The sequence below is a fragment of the Acanthaster planci genome, linkage group LG05, assembly GCF_054643075.1.
Source record: "Acanthaster planci isolate LZ-2023a linkage group LG05, COTS_SCS, whole genome shotgun sequence".
Classification (NCBI taxonomy): domain Eukaryota; kingdom Metazoa; phylum Echinodermata; class Asteroidea; order Valvatida; family Acanthasteridae; genus Acanthaster; species Acanthaster planci.
In genome coordinates, this window is record NC_141781.1 from 14,450,346 (window position 1) to 14,473,229 (window position 22,884).

General features: G+C 42.1%; 2 protein-coding genes and 1 long non-coding RNA gene across 13 annotated transcripts in view; 2 read left to right on the top strand and 1 right to left on the bottom strand.

Annotated features, from left to right (window-relative positions):
- LOC110977288 (amyloid-beta A4 precursor protein-binding family A member 1-like) overlaps window positions 1-15,325 on the top strand; it is a 75,634-nt gene extending 60,309 nt beyond the window's left edge. For all 9 annotated transcript variants that reach the window (XM_087136993.1, XM_087136988.1, XM_087136986.1 and 6 more), the window contains 5 exons: window positions 1,278-1,457; window positions 2,702-2,914; window positions 3,675-3,794; window positions 7,280-7,420; window positions 10,930-15,325. In XM_087136993.1, coding sequence (XP_086993119.1) covers window positions 1,278-1,457; window positions 2,702-2,914; window positions 3,675-3,794; window positions 7,280-7,420; window positions 10,930-11,001 — 726 coding nt within the window. In that variant the 3' untranslated portion in view covers window positions 11,002-15,325. The remainder of the gene's footprint in view (window positions 1-1,277; window positions 1,458-2,701; window positions 2,915-3,674; window positions 3,795-7,279; window positions 7,421-10,929) is intronic.
- LOC147799096 (uncharacterized) lies at window positions 125-15,897 on the bottom strand. Its single transcript, XR_015425261.1, has 2 exons — window positions 15,742-15,897; window positions 125-1,489 (listed from the first exon to the last, which is right to left on the bottom strand). It is a non-coding gene; the product is annotated as an uncharacterized LOC147799096 (long non-coding RNA).
- Window positions 15,898-18,264: 2,367 nt separating this feature from the next.
- Window positions 18,265-22,884, top strand: part of LOC110977267 (high affinity nerve growth factor receptor-like) — a 71,744-nt gene continuing 67,124 nt past the window's right edge. The window contains exons 1-2 of one of the 3 annotated variants that reach the window (XM_087136711.1): window positions 18,265-18,396; window positions 20,905-21,395. In XM_087136711.1, coding sequence (XP_086992837.1) covers window positions 21,139-21,395 — 257 coding nt within the window. In that variant the 5' untranslated portion in view covers window positions 18,265-18,396; window positions 20,905-21,138. Of the gene's footprint in view, window positions 18,397-20,225; window positions 21,396-22,884 lie in introns of those variants that run through there. The other 2 variants (XM_022231234.2, XM_022231233.2) reach the window with 2 other exon arrangements.

Sequence of the window (22,884 nt, forward strand, 5' to 3'; positions counted from 1 at the left end):
GCTTACACGCTGATGCAGCTTATACGCCGACTTTAAATCTTGATTTGCCAATTTTGCGTGCTGCGGTTTATACACCAGGTGGCTTATATTCCGAAAATTATAGTAGACATTTTTATTGAAAAGGTTCTGCTTTCAGTCCTTTCATAAAATTCCAAGTTCTTTTTTCATTTGCAACTTTCCTCATGAAGATTGTTCAACCAAAAACTGTAACAAATCTGGGTCTGTTTGACAGCCGTATGTGAGTTCCTCTTGATTTAGGTATTTGACTTTGGTGTGAAATGCTAAGAATGGTTCTGTACAATAGCATGTAAAACCACACAATACAGTCTATTGAAAAGACATACAAACAAGAGTTTGGAAGCGGTGCGTAGTAATGTTTTTAACAGTGCTCCAGGCACAATACAAGGAAATCTAAATAACACCCCAGTGCGCAGTATAAATAGCGGAAATATATGGAGGCCTGCCAAAAAAAAGCAAAGTAAAAAATGAAAGTGACATGAACTGTGAAAGCTTGATCACACGCCTAATAACCCTGGTACTATCCATGCACAGGATGCACATTGTAACCTAAGCAGAAAGCAGGAAATTCTGATTGAGAAAAGTGGCCGGTTTCTTAAATGCCCATTTCCCCTCGCAGCATAGGCACACACACACAGTTGGCAGTGTACACTCTGATGGCTGGTCTGCCACAACCAACCTCTTTGTCTAGACAATTCCCTGCTAATGGATGGCGTAGACCATCGATTTCAACCACGACTGTCGTGGGGGAAAAAAACACAACAAAGAAAATATTTGCAAACCAGCAGTGGTAATTGTGTTGGGAGTGGGATTTTCTTGGAGGAAAACTAAAATGAATCGCTGGCCTTTTTTTTAAAAAGACTGTTGGAGGAAGGTCGTTGCCTGGCACAAGTACAGCACAGCAGTTAATTTTGTTCAAGGATAGCAGTCTGCCAACAAGAGGCATGCATGTACTTCGCTTGAGTAATCCGTGATTAGGTCAGGAGTTTCCCTTTCACCAAGCTGGCTGCTCTAGAAGCAAGAGTTTCCGATTTTTGAATCCTACCAGAGTAGCAGTTGATATCCTCCATTTGAAGAGACAAGTGGAAGGCAACTCTGGATTTAGGCATCAGCGATGCAGTGTTCTCCCCTCACTCGTAATCGTCACCGGTGGCCTGTCTGCAATTGGCTGACAATCTCTGTCCTGGATATCTGATTCTGAATGGTACCATACCTTTGTCTCCCTCTATCCCCCTTCCCTCCGTCCCCACTCCATCCAGGCTCAGCTGATTGCCCAGACCATTGGCCAGGCCTTTGCCATGGCCTATCTGGAGTTCCTGAAGGCCAACGGCATCGAGGACCATCATGTCAATGAGCTGGACTACCATGATGTGCTCAACTCCCAGGAGATATATGGCGATGACCTCATGCTCTTCTCCAACAAGGAGTGCGAGAAGGAGGTAAGGTGTACTCTCAGATTGACATGTCCTGTCTAAAAAAATAAAAGACATGCTTTTTTATTTTATTTTATTTTTTTTTTTTTTTTTGCTTTTTTTTCCCCCCAAGAACAGTGTACATGTAAATGCTGGATTGAATGTCAGTGTCTGTGTTGTGCATCCATGTTTCCATATACATACTGAGACATTGATCTCATCAACTCAGTGGTAAAGGAACTGCGTAGGAAATGTAGATCTGTCTAATATTGCACTGTCTGTATGGGTGGCCACCTTTTGTAGAAATTTCACCCTCGGTTTGGGCCACAAATTGTGCATTTGGAAAGGGCCATGCCTTCCTATTAACACTTGGTGGATTATACTTGGGCTGAAGTGTATTGACAGCCAGCCAATGGTTGAACACCAGCCTGTTGTTGGCAAAAAAATAACACTCTGATGTCAAAAGAAAGAGGTCCATCGGTTGTACGTGTATTCCTAAGTTGACTACGTGCTGTGTCTTGGCATTGAAGTTTAGTTCCTAATGTTACCAGCTTTGTGGACTGCAGCATGTTTGCTCTCGACTTTCAGTTTAGAGACTCGAGTTTAAACAGCGGGAGTTTATTCACAATAAGATGATGTGTTTTCCAGCTGAATTTATATCCTTCGGATACCTGAATCAGTTTGTTTTTATTTCTCAGTAAAATGGCATTACCAAGGAGCCTCTGAGAATAGCTTGAACCTCTAAAAGAGCCAAAGCTGTGCCCGAAGGCTGACAAATTGCCATCATTATGCCAAATACCCTGGAAACAAAAATAGATGAGTTTCCCGGGGAGTGAAGACAACTAGAAGCTTTGAGGATATGTCATCTGATACATGTCCGAAGGCAACTGAATACTCCTGTGTGGACACATTTAGTAGTCCAGGCACGCACGCCCTGGAGATGGATTTGGGCACCTGCACTGAAAATTCATCCAGCCGAGACTTTACTTACACAGTAATTGAAATGTACCCAATAAGTACAATGTACATTGTGCTGTGGGGAGTCTAACTTGATTGTTTGGTGTAAAAAGCCCCTGAGAATATGTTGCATGAATAACGAGCCCCCTGTAAGTTACTGTTCACTCGGAGGTGCCATTCATAACAATGTGATGCAGGACATGATGTGTTTGCAACACTGGACCCGGCTAGCTTGTGCAGGTGAGAATTATTATAGCGTAACCCAAATGCAGACCTGAAGAAACACTTGTTATTTCTGTGTTCAAATACTTTAGGTCCTGATTGAGAAGGAGCGGGGTGAGATCATGGGCGTGGTCATTGTGGAGTCTGGGTGGGGCTCGCTCATCCCCACCGTGGTCATAGCCAATATGTCCCAGTTTGGGGCAGCGGCTCGCTCGGGCAAGCTCAACATAGGTGACCAGGTCATGTCCATCAACGGCACCAGCCTAGTGGGCCTACCCCTGGCACAGTGCCAACAGATGATCAAGGTGAGGGGTCAGCTGTAAATCAGCTGGTTTCCTGTGCGTTCTGCACGTACTTCCCATCCATGCCAATACAGACTGAGTAGTATACACGAAGTCTTGTGCAGCCAGTGACTTTCTATTTCTCCTGCTAGCAATTATTGTAGTTTTTTCCCCAGTCCCCAAATAAATGGAAATATTAGATGAAGTCACAAAAATTAGGCAGAAAAACCAAGGCAGCGTTAGTGGAGTTACATGTGACAGAATGCAAGTGTTTAAGTACATGGATGGCATGGTGATGAAAGAAGTACATCAATATTTGGGGGAGGGGCTCACATTAGGACCAGAAAACAGCGGTGCTTACCAGTTGCATACCCGGTACCTGTGTCTAGAGGTGCTCTCATGCCTGTAACACATGGCTGTAGTCTTGGTTGAGCTGAAGTTATAAAAACTGTACACGTAGAGCATGCAATGTGATTCATATACCAAGGATACACCATTGTGGAGCAGTTTGCCGGTGAAACATCCACGAGTAATAAATGTGGCATTCTTCACCTCTAGAGGGGGTAGTTGCATCATATTTCATCTGTAGGACCCCAAGTTTGCTTCTGGGGGCTACAGTTGTTACCAATTGCCTCGTCGAATTTGTCGAATTTTTCTAGTCACCAGTCAGGTTCAGACTTCACTCCAGCTTTTAGGGCACTCACTCAAGGATTGAACATGTCTTCATATTCCCATTGTTGCATGTCTAATTCTGGTTTGTCCTGTCTTTTGCCACCTGCTGCAGTCTTTGAAGAGCCAGAGCCTGGCCAAGTTCAACATTGTCTCCTGTCCACCAGTAACCCAAGTTCTCATCAAGAGACCAGACACCAAGTACCAGCTGGGATTCAGCGTGCAGAATGGCATCGTAAGTCTGTGTGCAAATCGTGGGTCAAGCACCGTGGTGGAAATCTTCCATTTGTCCGAAGTCTTGTACCCAGCCATAGCTACCCAATTCAGACACATCTGGTATCCAAAAAGATAGTGGACATTGTTAGAATTATGATTAGGAGTGTGCATTTGCGGGTATTTTTAGAACCGGGTACCCGTTTTTTGTTAACATCGGGTACCCGGGTACCCGGAAAAGAGATCGCCTAATAACAAATGGCATTGCGCGCGAACCGGTGGATCATGCACCCGAAACACGGTTCTTTTTGGTACATAGGAAGCAAGCAGAACATTGTTCTAAACGTCGGAGTTAATCTCTCGTACCTTTTTATCAAACGAAATTGTTACCTTCAGTTTGCAAATTTTTTGTGGATGTATGAAACAGAAAAACAAATCTTCACGGGGAACGTTAGAAAAGAGAACAGAGCTGCAAACCACCTACATGATACACGCACCTGCAAACGCTCAAAGGAAATGTCCCGGATGCTGCTTGACCACGTACACGCGGAACGCATGTGGCGTGCACAAATGGTGAGCGCTGGTCGTGTCACGTGCGGACCAGATCAGTGCTATGTACGTCACGGGTTAAAAGGCTTACAGTTTTATGTACAAAAATACCACCGTAACTCGAACAACGCCCACACCATTACATCCACTTATTTTGAAGTTTCTGATTTAAAAAAACGCCACCAAAATGCTTCAAACGGCGTTAAAAGTATCGGAAGTCTATATAGGGTTAGGAGTCATCCCAAGTTCATTTCTTTTCTGACGAGGACCAGCACGTTGCATAATTATAAATCAACGTAGCTGCAACTGTGTAATCCTGGCTTTCAAGACGCTGAAACTAACCTGATTGCAACGCGGGCCCAGTTGTAGTGCCCTTCAGGCAGTCCAATCGCTGACACTGCAGCGGCCATGTGACCGTAAAAAGAAAGGTCATGTGACCACACATAGGGAAGCCCAAGTGAAAAAAATAGCAGCACTTCACGTTGTTAAATTATTCACTAAGACTGCAGCTAAAAATCCTCAAATTCGATTGAAATATGGTCAGAAGTCAACTTTGTGTTTTGGATATACGTCAATTTTTTTTTTCAAAATCTAAGCTTTTATCTTTGGACTCACAGGATCGATCAACGAAAGTGACGGTGACACCTTTCCTAGTTCTGGATCGGTTTAGGATCGAGACAAAAACGTCTTCACAAATAAAAATTACCATACGAAAAATCCATTTTCAGCCCAAACCATTGTAAAAAGTTGCTTTTCTAATAGAGAATCTTTTAATTTTGAGAAAATTTGATGAAAAATAAGAATTCCAATGAATTAAAAAGGTAGAAATTGCGTAAGGTTTGACTCGACTTTTCAACTGTACAGTGAGCTATCAACGTTACCCTCCCCGCGCCGCACAGTTGACGAACCCATTACGTCACGTACATTTCTGCTGCGCCCGTGTAGTTGAGTTCACAACGACTTTGCGTGGTAACGCCGCGCGATCCGAGAGTAGGGGAAAAGCTTGCAGTTTTCGGTAAATTACAAAAACGGAAACTCTAAAAAAAAGTCATTTTGATTAAGCAGACATTAGATGCAAAGGTTTATATGACTATTCAATTTAAAGAAATATTTAAAATCAGACGTAGCGAGTGACCTATCGCCCGTGAATTTTAGTGGTTTTTTCGCTCGTGAACTAGGAAATCCGGAAGTAGGAAAACGACTTGCGGTACAATGGGCGGAGTGGGTAACAAAATTAGCTGTCGATCTCCGAATTCAAGTTTCATGTATGACCGCGGGACCGGGTTTTCATCGGCACGGTGGTTTTTCATGAAGTCTGTCCTTCAGTAAGAAATTTCACAGATATTTTATGCATGAATATTTGTTCCTAATTTATTTACTTTTTTACGGGTACCCGGCCCGGAAAAATGGAACCGGGTTTTGAAATCGACGGGTGGGTACCCGGCACAGGCCTAATTATGATGGAGTGCAAAGACCCATTGTGAAGTGGTTTTGAGGACACTTGGGACACATCAAGTGCTGTCGAGGACAATCAGGAGTCGGGTTGGCAAGGTAGTTCTTTCCTCGCCTTCGACCTCTGTGGTCCCAGGTTCGATTCCCGTCCCGGTCCATAAGCGGATTGAGTTTTCAGTCCCTACCTGACTCTGTGGGTTTTACCCAGACTGTTCCTCTGGGGTTTTCCTCCCACCTCTAAAACTGTAACTGCTTCTTATTGTGTCCTCTTTACTGATGTGGGTGAATGTGGGTCGTTTGGCGGCTGCCTGAGGTGCCCTTGTATGCCATCGGCTCAACCATGTTTAAATGTATTCATTATTCCACGCTTAATGTCTTCATTGTACAGCCCATTTGAACATACTATATGAAATTTGTGCTTTATAAATGAATAAATTATTATTAATTATAGGGACCTATCAAGTAATCTCACTCATTGATTACAGTGGCTTTTTTAAATTGGTTAAGCTGGCTTTGCTGTATGCAACTCATGTGACATGCCAGAGCAGAACTACAATAGTCTTAGTGTTACGTCTTCATACACCGTTAACACTGCTTCAACCCCTGGCAAGTAACAGAATGTGAACACTGACATAGAAATACTATTGTTACAGATCATTCGATGAGCCTGTGACTTGAACTGGGACTAGGGGTCTTCGTTGGTCTTGTAAATGGTCTTGACTACTTCATCTACTGCCAGAAAATGCCCCTTTGTCCCCTCCCATCGCAGCCTCCTCATCACAGCTGTCGTGTGGGGGGTGTAAGGGCTGGCACTCCCCACTCCCTTCCCCCCTTCCCCCACCCCAGGAAAACAATGAAAGGGGCAGTAAGGGTTGGCACTCCCCACTCCCTTCCCCCCTTCCCCCACCCCCACCCCCAGGAAAACAATGAAAGGGGCAGTAAGGGTTGGCACTCCCCACTCCCTTCCCCCCTTCCCCCACCCCCACCCCCAGGAAAACAATGAAAGGGGCAGTAAGGGTTGGCACTCCCCACTCCCTTCCCCCCTTCCCCCACCCCAGGAAAACAATGAAAGGGGCAGTAAGGGTTGGCACTCCCCACTCCCTTCCCCCACCCCTGGGAAAACAATGAAAGGGGGAGGAAGGGTTGGCACTCCCCACTCCCTTCCCCCACCCCTGGGAAAACATTGAAAGGGGGAGGAAGGGTTGGCACTCCCCACTCCCTTCCCCCACCCCCCACCCCCTGGGAAAACAATGAAAGGGGAAGAAGGAAAAAAAAAGTAAAGTAGCAAAAGAAAATAAGGAAAGGGGATAAAAATCAGCGATTTGCTTGAAAGCGCCTTGAAATTAAACCTGTTCCACTATTGATGGTTTGTCACTTAGCTACTGATAAGTGCTTCCTTTCCCTACGATATTCCTGGCGATAAACATGCCCATTGTAATATAATCTCGAATTGTATTTCTATTTTTACAGTTATCCTTGTAACCCAAGCTGCTTTCTCTCATTTAGATATGCAGTTTAATGCGAGGAGGTATCGCCGAGAGGGGAGGAGTGCGGGTGGGTCACCGCATCATCGAGATCAATGGGGCCAGCGTCGTAGCCACGGCGCACGAGAAGATTGTAGAGATGTTGTCCACGTCTGTTGGAGAGGTGAATCCCTGATTTCTACTTCATTTATATCACTGTTTTGTGCCTTTTTTCAAACAAGATTATAAATTGGAATTCAAATTTTCATAATCCGTTTTCTTGAGAGTGTTTGCATTCAAATTTTGCAAGTTATCATTTCTGAGGACACTTTACTTTCAGCTTTTCGATGCAAAGTGGAAAAGTTTTAAGACAATTCAAAACCATGTACACTTTGGCTACTAGGCTTTGGAAGATGCTGAACTTTTGTAGTACTTTCTAGTAATAAAGAAATTTGTCTTGGGAAGGGGGAGAGTGTGTGCCTCACAATTCACCATTGGTGCTGCTAGAAAAGATCTTCAAAACTGTAACACTGGACGTGTGAACTTCAGTGCCTTTGAAAAGACAAAAAAAAGCTGAAAATTATTTCTTTCTGCTTCTAATGTCTAAATATAAGGTGGGTGGTTTATTTCATGCCGTCAGTCTCCCTACGGCAGGTGGTCATGCCTGAATGGAAAACATGTCTGATTTTAACACACTATCAAGACGACGATGGACAAAGGTTAATGAATGGGGGGGAGCTCCAGTGCAGTCATACTGCAGGGTCTTGTCACACAGACCCTGTCAAATGTGGACTGATGTGCTAGCCTAGGGACAGTCCGGTTCCAGCCCACTCTCAGGCAGAATCAGTTGGTTCAAAAAAAAAAAATCAAGGGGTTACTCCAGGTTGAACGGCAGACATCCCTTAGTTAGTCATTGACAGAATTTGTTGCACAGTTCTGCTTTGGGGGGACGTTGTGGAAATTAGATGTTATTTTGTCTGTGTGTGATTAGTATGAAACGGTTAAGTGCTTTCCCGGGTTCCCAAATATAATGAAAGACAAGGGGTTTTTTTGGTCACAATGTATCACCAGTGCTAAGCTGTCTTAGCAGAGCGCTTTGAAGGATTATGGTAGAATGTTTAACTGTATCAGAGTCATGGAGAAGTCTTTTGTTTGTTTGTTTGTTGGGTTGTTTGTTTGTTGGGGTTGTTGGGGTGTTTGTTTGTTTGTTTGTTTTGTTTGTTTGTTTGTTTGATTTTTCAAATTCTTTGCCTTCTTCAATTCTTCAACTCTTCAATTTGTAACAGATTCTTACACATGAAAAATTTCTCCTTTTTGAGCGATTTCCAAATATCAGTTTTGTGAAATCCTTGTGGAGACCCATACACCTTTAGAAATTTCTTGTGGAGACCTAGTCAACCCATTCTCCTGGGTCTCCACAAGGCACAACATTTCAAAATACTGTGGCCACTGTGGCCTTGTGACCTATGTCAGTTTTGTGTAATTACAACATGTGTAGTTCCTGTGTACCACTCAGTACCATTCATTAACTTATTTATTTATTTACTATTTTATTTATACATGGTGGTGTTATCAGTGATAAAACTGGTTTCCATGGGAGCTTTAAATCATAATTAAGGGGATTAATTTAATCTGAGAGTTATCGAGTAGTTAAGATTAAATGTAATGAATAAACCAAAAATCAGAATATGAATATTGAATATAAAATATCTAAAACAAAGGTTAAGACTTAAAAACCTTTAAAACATTGAAACAAAATGGCCTCTAAAAAGCATAGAGGCAAGACGGAGGAACACGGGCTAAAGCAATGAATGACCAGTACAATATGAGCTGATAAATATACTTGGACAAATAAATGTATTCATAAAGAGGCGACACAAGGTAATGTGCGGTAATTGATTAAAATAGGCTGATAAACTGCAGGTGAAAACATTAAAAAAAGAAAACAAATTTCCTGTTGGACTTGGAGAAGGCGTGAATAAAACACTGCAGTACATGGAGTGGGGAAAGGCATATGTAACTGACTTATTGGCCTTGCAATCCTCTGCGTTCCCTATTCCACCAAGATGCTTAAAAGTCTACTCTTTGGTTTGGGAAGATTTTGTAGGATTGAGGAAAGCACATGTATGTTTCACTCCCATTCAATATTTGGAAATTAACTACTTTGACTGTGTGCGGCAATTACTTGACCAGACCCTTATAAACCACATGGAATTGCCCTTAGCAACTTGCCAATCCTCTGTTGAGTCTTCTCATTTTGAAGACTTCATTTGCACAAAATTAACAAACAATCTCTTTGAAACTCTTTGTATGTGCTCTAGAATACTCAAACCAATTAAAACACTACAAAATCATGAAAAGAAATGCTACATAAATATGAAATTTAGCCTCAAGTGGTTGCTAAGATGATAAACTGTTCCCATTTTCAGTTGATCTCTTGGTCTTTTTTTCTACTAAATTTCTCAATTTTGGAAGTTTTCCCAGAACAGTAAGACACTGTATAGGCCAGCATCTTAACTGCACAATATAATCAGTTCTATCTAGTTGGTTTTTTTTTGTTTGACTTTCATGAGTTTTGATACTTCCACGTTGTGCAAAATATGTGTTTTACCTGCACAAAACCGACCCAGCCACGTACCATGCATGGTACGCTGCAGCCTGTTACAAGCTTACCGCAGCGTATATGTGCATGCACGTGTATATGGAAATTCTCGTCGGAGCCGGTTCGGGTGGTTCACGCATGTAAAGTACATGTAAAACTGGGGATATATACCGTGAATTTCAACATTTCCTGGCAATGTCATAATGACAGATAGACCTTGGTTTCAATAATAAACTTCATGTTAACTTACGGTACTTTTGTGTTTGTCTTTCGTTCCCGAGTCACTGAATTCTTACATTTGCAAGGCCTTAAGATTATGTGGGATGAACGGAATCAGCCATGCATGAGGTCAATATGCAAACGCATTCGGTCGGGAAGAGACAAAGTCTAGAAGAAAACCGTCAGCAAAGGAATTTTTATTTCCTGAAACTGAAAAAAAAAAATGTAAATTTCATGAAATGAAACAGCTGCTTGCCTGGCACGAATTCACATGACCCTCATTACGTATGCAAGTGACCCTAAAATGGGACATACGCAGTTAATAATTTCCCTCTGAAACACTGGGGCAGGTGTGGAACCTGACTTCCCTTGAAAGTTTCAGTGCAGAGACTGTGTCATCATTGCCTTACCCCGAGGAGGATTAACTAAGAGGCCTCGCAAAAATGCCCAGTTTGTCTGGCCTAGACAGGATTAGGTATTTTGTGAGAATTCTTGAGACATCTTTGGGAGGTTAGAAAAGAAGTGTCTCAAAACTCTGCTCACCCGTTGAGGCAGTTCCCCCCCCCCCTTTTTCAAAGATGGCATAATTATTCTCTGATTTGGAGGGTGGATTTTCAACTCAGTTTAGCAGATAGGGCCTTCTTTGGGGACTTGTTTTGTTTTCTGAGCTTTAAATTGGCGTGTATAGCTAAATATTTTATGAGAAAAAAAATTGCAAAATATGTTGCAGACCGAACCCCAAGAAACCTTTAAACAACAACAGCAAAGTAGCTTCAGGAAAAGGAAAGTGGAGAAGAAACTCCTTTATTCTTTTATTCAGCTTTGTGCAAGTCCTTGGAAAGAAAAGTGACAATTCTTTTTTCCCTTTGCAGATTCGTATGAAGACAATGCCACTCTCAATGTACAAGCTACTTACAGGACAGGAGCAGCCAGTCTATATCTGAGAGTAAAGAAACTCTTGCTATTGAGAGATAAAAGGGAAAACGAAATCCTTTGTAAATATTTGTACATAAGAACTAAATTTGGACAAAAGAAAGAAGACTCTTGTGATAATTGCTGTTAAGGTCAGTGTTATTCCAATGAAATCCTCGTTCAATTACATTCCCCGTTGCACCCAGGAGGGGTGTGAGATTTGTGGAAGTATACCACCGTCAGGTGATTGCACTAGCAACAGGAGGCAAGGGGCTGAGCCCCCAGCATCGTCAAGTTTGGTTCATGAGAGAGGCTCCAGTCTGCCTGGAACTTGGCTTGTAAGAATTACCTTGATCTCACGAGATCAGAGTGGGTTCATTGTATAATAATAAATGCAACAAGAAAAGAGATTTTTTGTTGGTTGTTAAATTACTCCGGGAGTGTCACAGTGGCACGATAGATCACTGGCTTCCATCAAGGATTCCACTATCGCAGTCAGAGCATGTCAAAGGGTCGTGGAAAGTTCAACTTGAGTGACTCTGGTGCACTTAGGAGGGTGCTTTTGATGCGAGGAGCCTCAGTGATCTCTGTGGATGTGAGCTCGGTCCACTCACCGTGTAGACCGCCCTCTGTCAATCCAAGGACAACGAGGCACCCAACGGACAGGTTCAGTTGGAACCATACAGTCACCGGTTCCCAAGCATTTGTGCCAGGAACAAGAACAACATGGGCGAGCTGCCAGTCACTTGAACCCAAGTCACCTCTCCCAAGCAGCCTTGTCACATATAAGTTACTTATAAGTCAACGGTGCTGTTTGTCAACCATGTATATGATGTATGATACATATTGAAGACCCGGTCTGACCTTAAATGAATATAATCGCCGTATTTCTCTCAACACTCTGACCAGTGCGCGGAATCAGCCCACTCGAGTTGAACAGTTTGGCCTAGGCTGATTCCATAGCTTTGGCTAAGCACTGTAGAATTGAAATGATTTTTTTTTTCAAATTGACTTACTGACACAAACCTTAATGCTGTTGTGTCTGATAGCTTGGACACTTTCACATCATCTTACAGATTTGATGAATCTGTTTCTTTTTTAGACTACCCCGAGACAGGGAAATGACAGTATTGAATGTTGGTGGAAAACAACATAAATGATATTTGACAATTCAGGTCATGGTTTTGACAGGTGAAATTACCTAACTGTCAAAAATTTACAAACGAATGTATGGAGAAACAATCCTTTTTACATTACACCAAATTGGAATGAGAACATTATATTATTGACTGTCTATTAGTAATTACCATCATTGTGATAATATAATGAATACCCAGTGGTTCCGTGTTTTACCCAAATGTGGACGTAAATTCCTCTTACTGTTACAAAATATAAACAACTTTCACTAAATCGGCATCTCTCTGTCCTGTTGTCAGGCTTTGGTTGTATTTTTGACTGACTTTGTCATCCAAAAAAAATTGTACAAAAGAAATTGTATTTATAATGAGGAACCTGTTCAATTTATCAAATATTTAAATCGATGATTAAAATGCTTCTCATATAATTAACAACCAACCTGTACTCTCTTTTCACCTGCTGAAGGTATATTGTATAATCTCCATTTATTAATTTATTTTTGTGATTTTTTTTTCTAATTTTCACGTGGAGAAATAGCGTGTACTAAAAATACTTGGATGTGGACCTGAACTACACAAGATCAATAATTCACAGCACAACTCTGGTAAAGATACTTCAGTGAATATGGAAAATTTGTTATTTTGGTACGTGTAAGAAAATGTTTATAATGATCTGAGCGTCACTGAATGTCTACATTGTATTCATTAGTTATTGTTTTTATATATTTGTATTTTTGGTTCAAAATTTTCCTTTTTTGTTCATGTTTCCCTTCTTTACTGCAAGTAACTGTGTATAGTCTCGACATGGTAGAGAATGTTTTTCTAATGAGCGTGGGCTTGGAGATATTGGTCAAAATTGACCTTCAGATGACACCTTGGATAAGAGTAATCAAAATATTTTTTGTCGGTTTCTTACTTGCCGAGCTGTGCCAAATTCCATCATCGGATTTAGGTGTGCAGTTGAAGTGGAAGATGGTTCCCGGAATTTTTTCGGATCGACATTCACACCATGTGCGGTTAGGCTATCGCTGAAATGTCATCGAATTTATGGCCTTTTTGTTATCATTAAATGATGAGATACTTGCTTTTAGAAAAGCTGACATCCAGTCGCCAGAAATCTGATATAGTGAGTCAGTATTTTAATGTTATTGGGTGCCCGAGTGGCAAGTTTTGTATGAATAGTAAAACTGTGCTGTATCTGGGAAGTACCAGTAGTGTTTCATGAAATTTTAATTTGTTTGCCGTGCTGGGCCAATTGTATCGAGCTGCTAAATTCAGCAATTGCAGTTGTACGGTAATTCATTGCTTTCCTTTATCAGTAAGTCTTGCACACTCATGGACATGCATTGGATTATGATAGCAGTAACCCACAGTGCTTTGCGCTCCGGTAGCTGTGACGTATTTCCTCCGTAGAATTTTGTGAGGGGTGGGAGGAGCACGTTGCCAATACCCACTTTATTTCTTGTGCCGAGACATACGCATTGTGGTCAAAGAGTGCGGTTTTATTTTGTTTTATTTTTTGTTCTCTTTTCCCCGGGATGTCCCACTAAATCTGACACCAACATTCAGAAATAACTGCTCTGCTTCTGTTGTTACAGGTCACATTCATTTTTCACTAAGAAAAAAAACTTGCTGGTTTTTTCCCCGAGAGCTAAGACTGAAGTTATATATGAAAATGAAAATACCTCGCTTCATAATGTCAAGTTCTTTCCCTTTGAGACAAAAAATTCTTCAATGGTGTATAATGTCACAGTAACTTCACAAATTAATATTGTCTGAATGTGTTAATTACCCGTGAGTATTACATGTACAATCAAATAAAATGGTGCTTTTATTTTAAAATATTACCAAGTATGGTCAAACGGCCGTGGTGTCAGTGTCAAGTCCAATTTCCGGACTTAGTTTATAATTGTTAGTAAATATACTCCATTCAAGTGGTCGGAGTCGTCATTGCTGGACGTTAGTTGGAATAATTTTGACATTTTTTCCTGAGCGAAATGTCGGAGGTCCGTGCAGCAGCTTGACGAAACACACAAATATTTACTTCACCGCAGCCGCTGAAATTGTAAAAATTGATATCTGATTTCTTTTCTCAAGGGAAAAACCCTGTGCTTCCAATGTGAGCACAGGAAGACTTGATGAGATGATGTAAATAGATGTATTGTACAGGAAGGGGGTGGTGTCGCGTGATCTCTTTTAACTCTGTGGGCTGTACTAGTTTGTATTGTTGCAAAATATTACGCCTGTAAGATAGACTTTAGCCAGACTTAACCAATTGAAATGAATCGTATTATTTTACTAATGATTTTCCTCATTCTGTCCTCTATCTATAATTCACAATGAAATATACTGGACTGTAGAAAGACCAAAAGCCTTCAGTCATAACGCCTACGTTAGGAAAATATTGCAGTGCTTCTCTGACGCCACAGAAATTGTATCCGTCTTTTGCCCCTTTGAGTATTTGTATAAGCCTGGAAAAAGTCATGTACGAAAAACTGTGCTTTAAAACACCCAAGTATGAAGAGATTAGAAGTTGTACACCTGCTTGTGTGCCTGTACGTTTTACGAAGCGTCATTTGTCGTCTGGTAAAAGTAAATGAAAGGCTGTTCTGTATTAACGTTCGTAAAGACCATTGTGTGATGTTTATAAGTAATGATGACGACGGACGGCCTTTTGGGGTATACGTAAACGTAGAAGGTAGTGTTATTTCGGAAAAACTACCGGTAAGTCAACATAGCATGTAGATGTAAGATGGGGATTTTTTAAAACATCATTACTCGCCACATGAAATCACGGAATGAAGTCACAATGAATTGGCTTGGTTTCGACAGCCGTCTGTCGACGTGTCTCCGGTATCGCTACTAAATTATTTGAGCTTGTCCGAAGTTGTAATGCGTGTAGTTGGAAAGGATGAGATATTTCATTAAAAGTAAAGAAAAAATCTTGATAACTGTCTTCATAAATGCATCAACCAATTCTTTTCAGTTGGCATGTTTGTCCTATAATCCCTTTCCTCCTCAATTTGACCAAATAGCCTCCTTTCCAGTAGTAAGTCTTTTACACGGTTATTTAGTATGTCACGGTACTACCATTGTTAATTTTATTCCCAACCCTTTGTACAGTATTTAATGATTACTGAATAAAATTCAAGGCGAAGCTTAAACGAAATTCATCTAATCAATTAAAATATAAAGAAACAAAAAAGCGTACTCAAGAGTATCGAAGGCGTTATCGGCGTCAAGTTTGTAATAGTGGTTGTGTCGTCACTTTCACACAGTGCCCGAGCTCCCCACAATGCTTTGCGTTACCCAAGCATCCTGTACAAAATTTCGTGGAAGAGAATAGCCCTTACTAGTGGAAGAGATGTTTTAGTTCGAACAAATACCACTATGGTACTAACTGTTCTCTCCCAACCGTTCTTGCTCGGAGCTTTATCGAAGTCAGAGGGACAACACCGGGCACCTGCTTATAAAATGAAAACAGACCATTAATTTTATGCAATACCTGAACTTCCCCGTCATCTGGCCCAGGTGGAATCCCTGACCGTACTACGTTACGGAGGAAGTCTAGTCCAGAATATACCGGGCCAAAAATCGGGCGAAAAATTTTATAACTAAACTTTTCAACACTTCTACCTTTTTCAAAGAGCCAATTTCACGCCTGTAACTGCTATACCTCCTTTTCTCCACAGCTGGTGGGTTAAGAAATTCGACATATCACCACAAAAGACAAAAACAGGAAAATGTACTATGAAGTAACGTTAATTATTGCCATTCATTCAACCGCGTTCTCCAATGCAATTCGTACAGTGTGCGCGCGAATCTATTCAGCGTACGAGATTCCGAGCTGGGTACACGCACATCGATAATCACATGTTTAAGCTCTGACTAGACTGGAACCAGCGAAACCGAAGTCTACGCCGAATCTATGAAATCAAGCACGAACAACGTAGTTATCAGCCGCTAGTACCATTGATCTCCATACAGAGTACACACATCATCGGGCCGGGGGCGAGGCAGTGGCGTGCGTTGGTGACAGTTGGTCTAGTAACCTGCACGCAAGCTGAGTCTACTACGGCCAGTAAGGGATAATTATATAATTAAAATTCAGGATTTGTACAAATCTTAGCCATTTTCTAGCATGTATTATGTGTCAACAGGTGGACTTAAACTAGACAGACAACAGGTGTCCACAAAATTTGATAGCAGTTAAGGGACTCCTGGCAGTTCCGTGTCGAGGGGAGATGGTACTATCCAGCAAAGCTTTGGCAAATTTCTGTTGCTAGCAATTTACTCATATCTCTTGATTTGTCCCATTTTAAAAGTTGTACCAAATACATTTTTGTTAGAGATGGAGAACTTTTTGAGAACGCGCTGGCACAAATAAGTATTTAAAAAAATCGACTGATATGAGAGTCAATAACGGCGATTAACAATCATGATCTCTTGGGCCTGAATTTAAAAACGAGAACTCACTTATTTTGAGATTATTGAGTATTTTGAAATTGCACATTGTTGGGATCCATCGCCCCATAACCACACAGAGCTCCAGCATTACCATAAACTTCAACCTCCCAAAATAAGCCAATGAATTTTAAGCACACTGACAAAAATTGTTGACAAAACATTGACAAGAATATCGGAAGGCACTTATGATTACAAAGGACTCCAAACATGTACATAGTACACATGAACTTAAGTTTCCAGCTGTTTGATGTAGGCCTACGTGAGGCTGAGGGTTTTAGGAGAGCATCTCCCAACCCCCCCAAAAAACGTATGAATTAGGAGATTTTTTAAAACTTTGACACAGTCTAGCTATCTGTCCATTGCTTTAAAATCCAAGTCGTAACTGCCAATACCAATTCAGTCTGCTTATTATATGTTTGGTTTACGAATGAAAAAGGAAAGGCCGATCAACAGCACAATTTTGTGCGTGATCGCCACTTACCGCACGTGCGCGCACCAGCACTGCCTCGGCATACTGTGTTCCTGATCAGTTTATAGCTTCGCTTACGCCTGTTCATCAGGATCATCATGCCCGCAGTGTAATCCTCTTTTTTATTCCTCAATTATCAAAAAAGTTACTGTTTCATTTCAATAAAAATCAGATCTGTACAATATTGTTTATTTATACATCTTTAACCAATAAAACTCTACGATCGAATTAAATTTGTATGGTAAACACTTCCAAAAGAGATGAACTTATGCCCATACAAGAACCCTTTAATAAAGCCAGCTGACAGAGGTTATTCTTATGAAATAGCAGGTCTTGTCGCAAATTTATGTTTACAAACCGAAATATAAAGCAGAAAAAAATGAACATTTAGGGGTAACCAAGAGGGGGTTACTGGTCAGTCTGAAGCCCCCGATCCGACAAAAATGGAACTGAATTTTTTTTATTTCGACAGGCGGGTTAAAGCCGGGCACCAGTCACGGCCTCTGTGTAGCAAGCGCGCGACAGACCTTCAATGGAAATTGCGCACGTGTAGTGCGTGCACACAGTTCGCATTCTTGTTCGTGCGTGCACTTTACAACTCGAGAACGGATTAATTACTTCTACAAAAGTAACTTTGTCTCTCAATTATTTTCCTTAATTTTGCAGTCCATGGTTCATTCTTAAATTCTCAAACCCCCCAGATGGATAGATAGTGGCATTAAGAACTAGTAACGTGAAATTAGTTTCTTTAACAAGGTAAACCAAAAACAAATTAGAACCAAATTTTTGGTAGTTTTGTACACAAGTCTCAGAACCTGGTCGTCAGTCATAATGAAATGATTCTAATTCTTCCAAACACACGGCAAGTTATGTGCCACGGTAGAGGTCTCATTTCATGGTCAAAGTGCAGTGGAAAGTATAATTTCATGAAGTGATTGACTGACTGCTGGAATATGTTCCATTCCACTCGGCATCTTGCCTCACGGAATACAAGCGAGCATTCCATCTGTCTCCTCATGAGAATATTTTGAATTCGGCGACCAGTTTCTCTTTTTCTTAACTGTGGTAGCACCTCACTCACACGCACATTCTTCAGTTTGACGCGCGCGTGCATTCGGGCAAATCACAACACCCTATTGGTCGAAGAGGCATGTAACGCGCGCGTACCACCTGTCCACGAGCGTTGTGCCACTGCAGTAGTCGCTACTTATTCTGGTTGTCGAATTACACTATACGCAATGAGTGTCGAATGTAACAGCACCCATAGCTTCCTGAATAATTTTGCATTTACAAATAAACATGCTTGATCGTAGGCCTTTGGTGATTATTTTACGGGGATCATCTTTGAACAGCAGGTGAAGTATGATTGAATCAAGCTCTTGTTTGATGTCTGTCTGTAAGATAGGACAGTTATGAATACTTTTCCTGATTTTCTTCATTTTTAATTTTGGGCATTGGTCACAATTGCCTTTTCTTTTAATGGTCGGCTACCCCTGTACAAGGGCTTCGTTAACTTGGTGTGGCGCCCTCTTTTGACGAAAGTTGATGCCGTGTGAAGAAGGACGAGCTCGACAAGAAATTGCAGTTAGGTCATGTCCAATTCACTTGTCTGTGGCTTGAAATTACGCACAACTCTATGGAAACGGGCCGCAGTCAATACCACACACCCCCCTGTAATTTTAAGCGGCTGCCACGTGATCCGAACGCAGCCTTAAACTCTCTGTAGCCGGCTGAGCGCGCTGTACAGGTAAACAAAGAGGCGTTCGATGTAACCTGGCTCCTCGCCTTGTAAACTAGCCGTTTTGGGGTTTGTATAAGCATTTTGAAGAGTTTTCCCGCAGAGGTTTTAGTAGCATAGGGGATACGACTAGTATAGGGGATATAACATTGATTGAGTGATTAGTGTGGGAATACATGTAATCATAGCCTGTAGACCAGAAAGGTTGTTGTGCAAAACAGCACTAACTGCTTAGTGGCTTTACTTGTGGTTGGAATAGCCGTCAACATGCATGTCGTTATAAAATGTATTAGTAATTCACAAGACCTGGATAGCTGTTAAACATGTATATGTAACTCACTAAAATGAAAAAAAAAATCTAGACATCTGTAACCTAGAAAAAAAGGTAGGTTTTCGTTTATTTGCATTTACAATTGGTTATACTGGGGGTTACGGGTTTAGCACCCCTGGACTGCCGAAAATTGTTTTTAAAAACATTAATAAAGAACACGCCAGTCCACCTGCCAAAAGAGGCTGTTTTATCATGCTGCGCCTAGACATAGAATGAAGTGAACGCTTTTCGAAACAACTTGGTTTTAGCAAATCCCAAGCTATATTCCAAGGAAAAGTATAGTGTGATTCTCCGTGGGATGGAAGAGGCCTCACCATCTTACTTCCATCTTCATCTAAAGTTGCAAACATTCAAGATTGTCAGCCTGTCATGAAACCAAACGGTAAAAGGGTCTTAATACGGGAAGTTTGGAGTGGAGAATGTCTCCATTTAGGTTGCGACCGACTTCTGTGGGTCTTTCATAGAGAGTTGGAAAAAGAAAATAAAGGACGAGAAACCACAATGACGCGGATTTCCAGCGGGTGAAAGCGGATAATATTTGCTCGCCTTCGCGTCTTCGGTAAATCCGAAGGTTATGAAAATGATTAATAAATTTTGCATGGCCCAATCTCTTGTCTATTGGTGAAGTTGACGGATATCCGGTCCTAACGTGTTAGCCTTATTCATCGGTACACCGACGCTAGGTCATCCGCCGGCAATCTGATCGAGGAACTGGAGGATAAGATGGACGATTGCATTACAATGCGCTTTTGCTCGGCTGGTTCGACATGTGGACCGGGTCTGTAGCTTTGATGCGAAACAATGGTGAAAATACCTTCTTTTTTTTGTTTGCCATAGTATTTGAACACAACAAAGTGCTTCTGAATGCTATTCAGCTGTAGTCCCATGGGGGCGTGTATCTAGATAGACTATCCACTCGTGATTTGCCAGCACCTGCACCAATACGTAAACCACTGCTATCCACCATTGGCATTTTTTGTAGTTATAGAAAAATCCGGAGTCTGGAGAGAAATAATACAGTGGACGGCACAGGCGAGCTCAAAACATCCTTACATAATGAAAAAGATTGTGACGGCAGGAAAAGATTACGTGTACTAGTTTATATGGACGAGATGAATCGTTTACATGAGCTGCAACGGCTCCGTTCATTCCGACTAAGGCGAAAACCTTCAGATGATGGGAACGACGATCATTATGGTAATGAAGAACGTGAGTCAGAGAGCACAACGTCTGCGCAGTAAATAAACCGCTGTAAGCACTGGCCATAGAGCACAGCGCGAGCATCTGAGAGAGTGGGGGCTTTGTCATCGGAAGCAGTGAGGAGACGGCAGTATACGGCTCTTCGTTCATGGTCGGCGCACATACAGTACACGCGCACAAGAGTTGCAGTACGTACCGACATGTGTCGCACCGGGTAGTCTTCTTAACAGGCGGTTTTTGGCTATTTGCGCCACTTTCATTCCGAACATCTCTGGACGGGAATTCAAACGCTCTTCGACTTCGGCACAGGCGAGAGCCAACAGCAGTAAAAAGCCATGACCCGCTGGCCGGCCGGGCTGAACCGCCCTATGCATATTCTGGACTCTAGTTAATATGCAACCGCACCAAGGTCGCGTGCCGGTCGGACCGTGTTTTGCCGCGGCAGTAGGCCTAGGACTAGGAGTGTGAAATGTGCTGCGCTCGCTAACTCACAAGGGAAATTAGGTGCCGGTCGAACCATTATTTGTGCGTCCTCCCCATCGCGCTAACCATGCACTAACCAAGCTGTCGCTGTTCTCTCGTTGTCGTGAACAGGAAGACTGCAGACACCTTCCAAGCTCTCCGCTTAGCAAAAAGGATGTAAACCATACACGACTGGCAAGAATTACCAGGAAGTGCAGAGCATGGGGGGAATTTCATCCGAAATTCTTGACGGTTAGCGTCGACCTCGCACGAGGAATTAAGCCACGAACGGTGCAGCGCTCGGGATTGTCCGGAGCAGACACAAAACGCACAGGAGACGGGTGGTGAGGTGCCGTGCGGAGGAGTATGTCGTCGTTGGCCGTGCATCCTCATCGCCAGAACAGCCACAAGATGAGGTTTTGGTTTCTTTGCTTCCATTTTGTTGTTATCTTCCACAAGTCGGGCACTGGGGGAGGGGTTGCTTTAGCGACCCCCATGGACACTAGCGCCTGTCCGCCCCCCTGCCAGTGTTATTCCACGCTCACCATCGAATGCACTAGGGAGAGCAACATGACTGAGTTCCCGAGTCACATACTCGCGCCGGAGCAACTCTTCACAAGATTGTAAGTAGGCCTACTGTAGTTTTCCCCTTGTCAGCAACCATCACAATACATTACTGTACGCACATGACGCACGACACGTGTAATGCATATTATTCGTATTGCTTTATCGCAGCCCCATTTGACCAGAGCTGGCTCAAACATTGCAGAGTATGCATGTGCACTGGAAATATTTGCTTTGTGATGGCGCACCTTGAGAAAATCTCTCCCTGCGCGTAAGAAGAGTGCGCACATTCTTACCGCACCATTATAATGTCTACGTGTCATGCCTATGTGCCATTTCGGTACTTGGCACAGAAATCCCGAAGGTCTTGAATTTCACCTTACCTAAGTCGCTTGCACCCAGTGCTGGTGGAAAACACATCAATTTTATTACACTGAATTTGAAAGGGTTGTAAAAATGTCAGAAGAACAAATGCTTCAAAAATGATTCGATCGCTCTCGTGGGATTCGTTGCTACTGCCCACCACAGTAAATGTTATTTTTTTATTTACATGCGTGTTTGTGCATAATTCAGATTAGCATGTAGTAGGCCAATATCGCGACACGGCGACAACTGAAATTTGTCATTTTGATGGGGATAACAATGCAGTAATGGGGGGTAAAGACTGTGCCGACATTGCCATCAATGCTACATTCCATCAACAACTTTCGATCAGCTTAGCATTGTGGTGTTATTTCTCTCACGGCGTTGATAAAATGAATGATTCCTTTTGGGAGAAACAGTTTTGTTAGAGCCGTTTCCCCCCATTTGTATTCAGTCCAAATGTCAACTGATGATACGTGTACAATGTTGGTATATTTGTCCAGTCTGCTGTGAGTTGATTTATTTCATACACTTCCCAATTCCCTGGTTTTCCCCTCGTCCATTTTTGCAATGCGAAATAACGTCACTCGAATTGTCTTCCTTCGCCACTCTTCTTTGTTTTCCGTCCTCTCGTTGTGTTTATATAACGCCATGGGCAAGAGCTGTGCCAACGACGCGTTGGAATAAAGACAAATGTGGGAGTGAAAATGAAAGTGGAATTTGTTCTAGCGTTTCGACTCTTTCCTGCACAAGTATATTGAACAGCAGTACTGCCGGTAAATTCTCGTGAAAACAGTGATGAACGTCACTTTTGTATGCCTTACCAAATTATTTGTTCATGGTCTACTCGATGCGAAACTACTAGGCCTATTTACAATTTTCTAGATAATCTATGGTTTCCTTCCATTAAAGAATGGGACCATTCTCTTGTAATTGGAATAGGAGGACAGCGGGAGCGTCCTGTGGCTTACGATACTTGACTCAAAAGTTAATGAGAACGTAAACCAAATTGCCACATCTGACTTTGTCACGCAAAATTTATTTCAGTGTATTTCAAATATGTCATTTTCTTTGAAATCGGGCTGTTTTTTTCCGAGATAGCCATGGTTTCATCATTCGGCATTTTGCCGCTTTGAACCCAAACCGCGTACCCAAGTAAGTTTATTCATGTAGGCCCACCGTGCA